We start from the raw sequence: 11,197 nt of genomic DNA on the forward strand, positions 1-11,197 counted from the left end.
TTTTACAAAACTAAAGATGTTCATGGTTTTTTTATTTTTTATTTTTTTGTTTGTTTACAAATGATGAAAAAGCCAGTAGATAAAACAAAAAGATTAGTAGACAATAAAACGTTGTACAAGGTCCAGTCCGACACAGTGGGACTATATATATGGACCAGGTTGAATTCTAAAAAGTTTGTACTGAAATTGAACTAAAATTCTATTGATTGTCAGATTTAAACTTGTATTTGCTCTAAAACTTTTCATACTCCCTCTATTTTTTTAGTTACACTTGGATATCATTATCTTCACTAGTCGTCTAGTCACATCTCGATTTTGACTTGATTCTTTTATCAAGATTTTTAAAACAATGTTATTGTGTGATATGTTATTGGATTAGTCACGTTACATATATTTTCATAAGATCAATTTTTTAATTAGAAAAAAAAAATTAACAATCAAAATCATATCTTTGTATGTAACTTTCAAACTTTGCGAATCTATTATCATTGGACGCTCTATTGTAAAATTCTACTCAGCTCTATTGTAAAATTCTACTCACTGTGTAGAAGATACGTAGGGCCTATTCTCATACGTTGAAATTCAGTTCAGTTCTTAATTTCCTTCTCTTATAAAATATTCATTTCAGTTCTGTTCAGTTCCTAATTTCCTTCTCTTATAAAATATTCATTTCAGTTCAGTTCAGTTTTGCTCTGCTCAATTTAGTTCAGCTGACTTCAGTCAATGACAACAAGCCCGTAGTACTACATTGATAACAGTATAACACACTTATGCATTAGAAATCCCCCTCGTGAAGATCTCCTAATGTTTTTCCTTTTTCTTACCACGTTATAACACACTAGATAATTGCGGAGTTACAGTGTACACGCAGTTTCTATACTATTTAATTATTAAATTACATGTCCAATTAGAAAACCTCAAGTACTATAAAAAAAAAGACACCCGAAATTACCATTCAATATTAGCTTTTTATAGCTAAACGAGAAAACTCCTAATTAGAGAAACTAGGGTCAAAGAGACTCAAAGGAGAACAGCCTTAGAAACGCCAAAAGCAAGTTCCTAGGGTTACAATTTAATGTGAATGCTTAAGAGCCTCTACGAGAAGAGAGGTTTCAATTTGTTCACGATGGCTGCTTCAAAATCAAAAGGAGCCACAAGCCAGAGTAATACAAGCGAGATGCACAAGTACACTATGAGCATGCACCCATCGGCCTATTTATCCCCATTCGTAGGGTGCAAAGACGCATCCTACACCATACCAAAAACAATTAACCAAATTACAATATCTGTAAACAACCTAATAGAAGAAACCCAGGTGAATCTGCATCTATTTCTCATGAACTTAAATAACAAAATATACATAAAAATCCATTGACCTATTTTAACATTAAATGCTCTTCCAGTTCCTTAGTGCTGGAATTTTTGACAGGGCAAAGAGAGAATTATTAGCATAATACATTGGCCAATGCCGAGCATTTTTGTCCTACAATTTGATTTCAGGTGAGCTGCAAACACCGATCCTACTTATACAGTATACTCCTGCCAAGCATTTCACTACAACATCTACATGCAGCTGCCATCAGAAATTCAGAATCATCTGCTGCTATCTTACATTGGACTGAACCTGGAAACAGAGTTCATGTCCGATTCAACATGACAACCCAGGAAGTGAGATATATCGGCAGAATTGAAGCTTCAAGGATGAGAAGATATAATAGAACAGCTAAAATCATTAGATACGCAAGCACTTACTTACATTAAAAGGCTGGTCAGGGATAAAAAACGGCTATTTACAAGATTGATTCGAGGCTGCAAGGCTAATAATGCCTCTTTGCAATTAAGGTATACATATATATTATGTATATGGAACACCAAAAGACTACAGAATACGTCCAAAATTGGGAGTAATATAGACGGACTATACTCAATCTTCCATCCTGAAGATGGCCTCAATGCCACACCTAGACCTGTCCCAACAAGACCACAGGTAACGCACATACTCCTATATCGATGCCAGCTCCAAGAATCTGCCAAAAAAACAATAGTAAAAAACAGTCAGGCAGCTAGTAAAAACTCAAATCATAGTAAAGAGTGATCAAAATATTGGACAATACCTAATTACACACCTAGAAAGGCTAAAATCATAAAGGTCATCTACTAATGGCTTTCAGCATTAGATGCTGATGAAGGTAGTGATTGCTTTGCTTCTTTTAAAACTGAACCGCCAGCAGCTGGCATATTCTCATCAATTTTGGAATTTTGCCTCGGCGTCATCTTCTGTACTTCCTCTTTTGTGTAGATGAGAATTTTCCGCACCATGCCACAGAATTCCCTGAATCAATTTGCAAATAAATTAAACTTCGGAACCAAAATTGACAAGTTTATAAAGCTATTTGAATAGAGAAGCAACACATACTGCCATGGATCATCCCCAACCAGCATCATATCACCCTCCTCATCAGTGTAGACAATTAGCCAATTCTTCTCAGGGTTCTTGAGCTCCCCGTTGAAATCAAACAAGCAATCCAATTCTTCAACCAGCTGATCATAGTTGTTAAACTTTGAGAGATCAACAGACCTGCCAAGGGCAATCCCCTGCTTTTGTACCTGAATTCAAGAAAAGTTAGTCATGGTCTCTTTGACACACTTAGAACTATAATGACCAGGGGTAAAAAGATATTGAAAAATGAGGTAGATCCTAAAGTACCTTAGTACAGCTCCTGGAGGAATGCCCTTGTCCTTTCACTTGTGCATCTCGGGAAAGTGATTGAGAGCTTGGCATTCTCTTTTCCTGCTCGCTGCATGCAGGCAAGTTGTCCATCTGCTTGGAACCCTTGGACTGTTCTGAACTTCGATCAGATTCACAATTGTACAGAGGATGCAACGTGGGAGTCAGAGGAGTTGAAGGCTCGTCAAGATGTCTTTTGCTCGAGGCAGAAAAGTCCTGCGTTGTAGAGCTGCTAATGAGGGGGATGCCAAATAATTTATAATTCCCATCCTTCTGCTTGATAGGCTCGTGGTCATTCCGTGAGGGCTGCATTGCAGTCTCTCTGGTTGGAGCATGATTATCAAAATATGATTGGCCTGGGGGAGGCATTAGCCAGTTTCCATCGTGATTATCAATTCTATGACCACGAAGCATGGCCATGTCACTTAAGCCTCCATACCTCACATTTCCTTGGGCCTGATATGAGACATTGCTACTTGGTGAATGAACTTTCATATTTGATTCTGACATATTTAACGAAAGACTACCAGGCATCATGGACCAGGAATTTCCGAGCATGCTAAATCTGCCATCTTGATCTAATATAGTCTTTTTCATAGGTGACGTAGCTGCAGTTTGATAAGGCGAGTGAAATCCAGAAGCTGTTTCATTATGGACACCAAATGTTGACAATAGATCAGCATATGCTGGTTCAGGCCTCATGGATGATATCCAATTTTCATACGCATATTTCCGTGAAGCTTTGACATTGTCAGCTTTTTCATCATCGATAGAATTGGGCCACACATTAGGTTTCTCTGCATTTTCAGAATCATTGCTGTCCACAAGGTTAGGTCTCAAGGTCGGATATTCATGACCTTGCAAGACCCTTGAATACCCACCAACAGGTGAAGTGTCTGCTGCCACTTTAGACAAACCTGGTCACAACAAATCAATCAGCCAATAATGATAGGGATTTGGAAGTGAAATTGCCTCCTAATACCTATATGCAATGCAGGAAGTCCAAAGCAACAATTACCTTCTCTTGTATGAACAGAGGACTCTGAAGATTGAGTAACCACATTTACACGAGGTCGTTTTGCTCTACTCACTGGAAGGGGATTTATTGTTGGAGGAGTAAGAGCAGGTTCAGTTTGCCAGGGAGAGACCCTATCTGGACGAGGTATAGTGGAAGTTTCATCCCAGCGAACCTGTAAAAAGTAGCATTGCTTCAGTAGTTCCCAATAGGTCTACAATAATGACATTAAGCACCAGAGTAAAAGTAATGGCATACCTTCAAACACCTCCACTTAGAGTCTTGCCATCTGTGGGGATTGGCGTCTTCCATGCCAACAATAGTTCCTGTAAACCTGCAAATTCAAAAAAGAACAAAAATCAACTGACACTTTCAGCATATCACACAAACTGACATCTGAGGCAAAGATCAAAACATATACATTTCCTGTAAAAGTCATATAATAACAGTTCCAATATCTGCTCATACAGGAGAAGGATTACATCTTTTGCCAATAACTAAAAGATGTACCTTTGCTCTGGAGACTCTTCCCCTTCAAATCTCATCTTAAATCTCATCCCTATGGAGTACTGATTCTTCAAAGACTCCATGTATTGATCATATGGAACAATAAATTGAGCAGGACTTGTCCTGCAAGAAAATTTTATTCCAGAGGTAAGCAAGGCACCCCTGACTTATTATTCCAGCTGCAACCAATTGTCTTATGCAAGTTCAAGCAGACTAAGAAAGGGTAACAACAGTATGAAGCAAAAACACCACTTAGTCGACATGTTGATGGCATACAATTGGGCACAATCATATGACAATTTAAAACATACCTAGGCTTGTAGTAAACGGTAAACATGGTCCCAGAGCTGATTGCATGCAATGCTGTTGCTAGAACTCCAAGATGCATACTGTGACTTGATATGACAGATGATGGCACAACACCCTGCTGCCTCATTGCACGCCTCACTCCAACACGGAGTTCACCATTCTCACCTCTAGGAAATAAAATAAAAAAATATATATATTTACAGCTTATGAGCTTAACATGAGCTTAGTCTCAAAGTGTAGCATATTAAAAAATAATCAAAATTGGAGAAGACAACAAACCTGAGAAAAATAAATGCGTCACCAGCCACAAGTCTTTTTGAGCTAACAAACACACTCCAGCCACTTTGTAGCAGATGCCTCCTGGGTTGACCTGGCAATCAAAAAATCAAGAAATTTAACAATGGACTTATGGACCTCTTACAAAATGAGCCAAACACATCACAAGTCCACGAGAATTGTTCAAATGTGTGACGAAGGACAAAAACCATCTAATTATACAACATCCCCAGAGAATCACATGTGTAATATAATGACAGGTGATTCTTGTAAATGATGGTTGAAGAAGTGATCCAATGATCAAAGTATCCCCAAGACAAACTTTTTTTAGATTACTTGTACCAGCAATTTTCAAGAGCACATACATGTATGGCGACGACAGTTCTAGCTTATCTAACTATGTCTACAATGAGACACCAAAAGGTAAGAGGAAAACAGAAATGAAACTAAACTGAAATTTTCACAGCATCAGTGCGGAGAGCTACACTGCTAAAAGTGAAATTAACATATTACTAAATTGGAAGAGCTACAAACATCAATAATCTGCTAAAGCACACCACACAGGACAGTATACTGCAAAGAAGAGTAGCCACTACAGAGAAATTCTACCTCGGAAAATATGCCTGAAACGCCATTCATGTCCATGTAGATCCTTGGCTACCAACTCTTGTGTAGGTGGTTGTCGAGACATATCCTACAATACAAAATCTCAAAAATCAATATAAAATCTCAAAAAACAAAAGGCAATCACCATCCATGGCAAAAAAGACAAAGCTATCAACACTCACCAAGGGTGGAAGGCATTCATCAGCATGTCGCCTAAGCACCGAGAACCCACCATGAGTACTCGTATCAGACGCAGTCAATGTCTTACAAAACGAGTGAACATGAAAGTGCGGTTGTGGATCAGGTGAAGTTCCCTTCTCTTTAACACTCTCTTCAGGCTACAATCAACAACAACAATAACAAAACTTAATATAATAAACACCCAATTTCTACAAAAGTCTAAACCAAACTTTCCATAAAAGTAGCTCACTTACTACAGGAAGTAACATCACTTGGGCGTATACTTCATCTGTCTCCGGTTCAGCCTATATAATTAATTGTAATAACATTCATTAACCATCATCTATATTACTAAAAATACAATCAAAATCACTCAAAACAACACACTAAATCTAACCTTCAATTGCACATCGATTACGCGACACAAGATCTTCCATGGTAGACTATAATTAGGCATTTGCTTATCAGCAGCTTGATTAGTAGAAGCCTCCACCTAATCAAACCCCAAAAACATTAATTTTTTACAAAAATTGACTGAGTAAACTACTGTAGCAACCCAAATTGACCAAGAAAATTATTCCAAAAACAGAAACAATCTAAACCCAGATCCGTTCTAACCAAGAACATCAATTATAATTTCATAAATTCCAAATAAATTGGTAAAAAAAATATTAAAATAATTTATCCCAGATATTTTAATTATTAAAAAAAAAAGCAGATAATTAAGAAAAATCCAACCTGCTCAATATGTCCTTGAGGAAAGTAATAAACAAGCTCATTTGGACGAGGCACTGTCACCAAAGGACCAGCACAAGCATGCCACAACTCCTTATACAGCGCTGTTTCCGGATCCACTGCACCCCAAATTTCTATCATTTATTAAACAATTCATTTTAATTAATTTAAATTAAAATTAAAAATTGTACTGTACTTATCATACACCCTAATACACCAGATCATAAACCCTTATTACAATACATTATATCCGCCGGAAAACTCGCCGGAATTACCTTTTCCGGTACCTCCGCCGACGCCGGCGTGTGCTTGCTGGTGTTTTCCTGCTTTGTTCGTCGCTTCTTCCGTCGCTTTCATTGACGCCACCTCCGATGAACTCATTTTTTATACCAATCAACAAATCAGTAGTTCAGCTGTATTCACCACCAAAGATCTCTCATCTGTTCTTCAGTTACCAAGTAGTGATGAGTTGATAAGAAGGAGAAAACGAGAAAAATGGAGTGATTTTTTTTTATCTAAATTTACAATTAATTTTTAGAGAGAGAAATAGGGGAAAATGGAGGAGAGAGAAAGAAGAAGAATGGAGGAAAAAAGAGAGTTGTGAGGTCGTCAAAAAACGGAGGGAATAAAGAGTAACAATGGTCAAGAGTAAAGAGAGAGAGAGATGGAAACGGGTGATAGCCGGTGAGAAAAAAAGGGTTGACCGGGAACAGGCGGTAAGAAGTGATAGATGCCGGCACTTGATTGGTTGGGGATTTGGGGGTAATCTGCCCATTCCTCACTACAAATCCACACTCTCTATTTCATTAATTAATTACGTTATAAAGAGGACTACTTTTAGTTTACTTTAATACTAATCCTTTCAAAGAGTATGTTTTTATTAAGGGCAAAATTAATAGGGATAGTCCTAACTTTTAGGGCTGTTTTCTCTTTTCAAGAGTATCATTTTTTAAAAAATTTTTTTTTTTTACTCTGTCCTTTTTTATTCTTTGTGTTTTTTCTTTTTCATTTTTCATAATCTTATTTAAATTTAAATGTAATTTTAAATTATTAGACCTTGTTCACTTTACCTTAATATTTAGTAATTAGTTTAGTAAAATTAAATTCTATTTAGTAAAAATAATTTCAGTTTAATAAATCCGTAAACTTAAAGATGAAATATAATAGAAAATTAGTAAATAATAATAATAATAATAATAATAATAATAATAATAATAATAATAATAATAATAATAATAATAATAATAATTTCAGTTCAGTAAAATTAATTTCAGTTCAATAAAAATAATTTAACTTCAGCAAAAATAACTTCAGTTCAGTAAAAATTATTTCAATTCAGCAAAAATAAGGTGAAGTGAACGGGACCTTACTTTGTATGTTGTACTTGATATTCTCATTTGGAATTTCGACATTATTCATAAGATGCGAGAATCTTCTAAATTATTCTTAATGTATAAAATATAAAGTTGGGTCTTGTTTATTTTGTTTCAATAAATAATTTATTTATATACAATTATTATACTTCCTTTGTTTTCCTAAATGTTACCTACGTGCTTGCATTTTATGCGGTTTTTAACACACTATTTTGACAATTAATTTTTTTTGATTGTGCATTATTAAAACATTTGTTAAAATAGGGTTAGTGGGAGAGAGAACTTATAAAATAATGGTGGTCCTTTCTAAATATAGAAGTGTTGCGGTCAATATGAAACGGAGCGAGTATAAAAGTTGATATGTTAAAAAAATTCATAACAATATACGAATCTAATAAGATCCCCAACTTGATAATGTTATTTCCTATAAATACATAATTAGACATGGTCAAGATTATAAATCTTTGGCCTTGTGAATAGTAAATGGGTAGAAGACATAGTACATCTTACTAATATGCAATTAAAGATATTCATGGTCAATGTAAAGCATTGACAAACATGTACAGTTAAAACGAGAAGATCATTGTGAAACGACAGGAGTGTGGTATTTCTGATATGATTTCTATACTTCTTACACAATTAGAATTTAATATGGTTTTGGTTATTTCTTATGCGGTTCCTATAGTTTCAATGAATTATATTGTACATTCTTTATTTCAAAATAAGTATTTCACTTTGACATATAAATCTATCAATACTCAATAGACAATTTTGATTATTAAATCATGGTATGTTCTAATTTACTGAATCGAGCTGAGATGAACTGATTGGAACTAAACTAAACTGAACTGAATATAGCTGAAATGAATTTTTTATGAGAGAAGGAAATTAGGAGCTGAACTGAAATGATTGAAGCTGAACTGAAATTTAGCTGAAGAGAATAGACCCCTAATACCTTATTATATTCAATTCAACCAATTAATAGACTCAACTCAAGCTGTATTTAATTTCTTTCATTATTCATCATCTAATTATAACCTACCCTAAACAAATTAAATTCAAATCAAATTAAACTAAAATTAAACTCAATTGAATAACATGACATTAAGAGCATAGAGATTTGTTGTGAGACAATTTACTTACCTCCATCCGTTAATTGTTATGTGCTACTTAGGGGTATTATTTATGAGATATAAATTAAAATATTGCAAAGTTGCACATAAAATTTAACGGAGGTAGTATTTTTTTTTTTTAATAACAATTGTTATTTTCCCAAAGCTAAAATGAGAATATCAAAATACCAACATGAGATATTTTTAAATAAGTTAGGATCGATTATGGTAAAGAATAAAGATCCATAAAAGTAAAGAATATTGGAGAAAATCAAGTTTATAAGGTTGATTTACTTAATTATTTACAAAATTTGTAAATCAGCCACCTTTTTTTTCAAATAGATAAAATGACAAAATACCCCATTCACAAGATGAAATGACAAACTAAATTATTAGCGGAAATGACACTACTGAACTACCCCCTAATTTACAACTTTTTATACTACGTAAATCAAACTTATACACTGACCCTAAAATAATATGGAGTACAATAGAACACCATTATTGGTTTGGTTTTGGTGGGTGGTTAGTTTTTGTTATTTTTGATAGTGAGGTAGTTTAAGTGCTTAACCATGGTTACCTTATGTTTACAGATTTATATCATCTTTCCTTTATTTCCCAACCACCAAATGTTACCATAAATAGTGGGTTTGTTTCCCCTTCATTTGATAGTTTTAGCTTTTATCAAAGTTTTGTGTCTTGTTTAATTTGGTAATATTGAGAGTTAATGTGCTGTTGCCTTTCCATAAGGCTAACAATGCCATACAAGGTTACACTCACTTGTATTAGTAAAGGTTGTTGGGTGCATCTCTTTAAATTAATATCTCTTGGGTTTTTTCGTATTATCACTTGCCTTTATTATACCCTCTTCCCATTTTTTCAACCCTAATTTATTTTTATTCTTACTTTGACGCAACTGTTTTTCCTTGGTCTACACTCATTTACTAGGGGGTAATAAATACTTACTCCGTAGTAGAGTAACACTCCACCTGTTTCTTTAAATCCAGTACTCCAATCCCATCGTTTTAAAATAAAGCCCCTATTTGACTAACACAGTGACCCTGTTCTTTAGAGCTGCTCTGCTTTGTCCTACTCTGTACTGTTCTACTCTGCTTTGCTGAAATCTGCTCTGTCCTACCCTGCTCCGCAATGTGTGGAACTCTATCCCTGCTCTGCTGTGCTCTGTTGTGTCCTACTCTGCTTTGCCTAGAAACTCAAAAGAACGGGATTATCAATAGGTGTCAATAATTAGTAATCGTACATCGAATAGAGTTTTAGGGCATGTTCACATTTACGAAGTGAACTAAACTGAATAGAGCTGAAATGAATATTTTATGAGAGAAGAAAAGTAGGAGTTAAATTGAAGTGAAATGAATAGAAATGAAATGGATATTTTATGAGAGAATGAAAGTAAGAGCTGAACTGAGCTGAACTGAACTGAAATTAAGCTGAAGTGAACAAGCCTTTAGAAAAATTATATAGGATGGTTTGTTAGCTAAATATTAATCAAACAAATGAGAACAAAGTGTCACAATTAACATTCTTTGTAAATAATGCTCATATATCTTATAGCAATGGCTCGTACATGCATGAGGTGAGATCCAACTTAGATCAAAATCTAATAACCCTATAGCAAAGTAGTGAAGAAGTAGCTATAATTGTCAAGGTCACAACTCACAAGTGGAGTTTGTGAGTAAGCAAAGCGATTAAAACACGTAATTAAAGTCGAACCTACAAGCCATGTTAACTTTTGTCCTTGGTAAAACCATAAACACCATATTTGGGAAAACATAAGCTAATGAAACTTTTTAATTCCGTAAATGTTTTGCTTAGTATACAAAGGACCACAACTTTCCCTTTGTAATATGAGTAACTATCACTCCCATTAATTTTAAGTACCCTCTACTTCCAACAAGACGTAAAGTATTATTTCACCTTCAATTATTTTTCATACCCAAATACTATGAAAGTTATACGATGCTTTGAATTAGCACCTAGCTTTTTTACGTGACACGCATTTAGAACATTTAAATTGGACGTGATAACATTTTAATCATTAACTCAATAAAAAGTCTTTGGATAATTACTTGGCAAATCGAGCTTATTATCAAAAACACTTGCTCTCGTTCTCTTGGCTCAAATTCATGGAGTTTCCAGCACATCTACCAAGAAACAAATTGCACAATTGATTAGATACCTAATGTAAGCCATTTAGTATTTGATAATATGGATATATATATATATATATATATATTGATGTTTGTAATAACTCTAGCGTGTTTACTAATTTTTTTTATTTAGATTCATTAGGAAGTTCCCTTGTAAGTGATTGAGCGGAGGTTTTCTAATGATTATT

General features: G+C 34.6%; 1 protein-coding gene across 5 annotated transcripts; it reads right to left on the reverse strand.

The window, feature by feature from the left end:
- Nucleotides 1–1,301: 1,301 nt before the first annotated feature.
- Nucleotides 1,302–6,889, reverse strand: LOC110686850 (auxin response factor 2B-like). 5 transcript variants are annotated; one of them, XR_002504339.1, is made up of 16 exons: nt 6,632–6,889; nt 6,360–6,490; nt 6,019–6,114; nt 5,876–5,926; nt 5,624–5,779; nt 5,445–5,529; nt 4,839–4,929; nt 4,562–4,726; nt 4,254–4,373; nt 4,002–4,077; nt 3,747–3,918; nt 2,708–3,645; nt 2,417–2,607; nt 2,115–2,332; nt 1,757–2,027; nt 1,302–1,624 (listed from the first exon to the last, which is right to left on the reverse strand). XR_002504339.1 is itself a non-coding variant. In XM_021863472.1 (15 exons), exons 1-14 carry the CDS (start codon nt 6,735–6,737, stop codon nt 2,158–2,160), a joined length of 2,538 nt encoding a protein of 845 aa, XP_021719164.1. In that variant the 5' UTR covers nt 6,738–6,889; the 3' UTR covers nt 1,302–2,027; nt 2,115–2,157. The 5 variants fall into 5 exon arrangements, 3 of the variants coding, with proteins under 3 accessions (XP_021719164.1, XP_021719147.1, XP_021719139.1); XR_002504338.1 differs by having other exon boundaries at nt 1,753–2,027; XM_021863472.1 differs by having other exon boundaries at nt 1,302–2,027; nt 6,360–6,475.
- Nucleotides 6,890–11,197: the final 4,308 nt, after the last annotated feature.

This window comes from Chenopodium quinoa, unplaced genomic scaffold (genome assembly GCF_001683475.1).
Source record: "Chenopodium quinoa cultivar QQ74 unplaced genomic scaffold, ASM168347v1, whole genome shotgun sequence".
Classification (NCBI taxonomy): domain Eukaryota; kingdom Viridiplantae; phylum Streptophyta; class Magnoliopsida; order Caryophyllales; family Amaranthaceae; genus Chenopodium; species Chenopodium quinoa.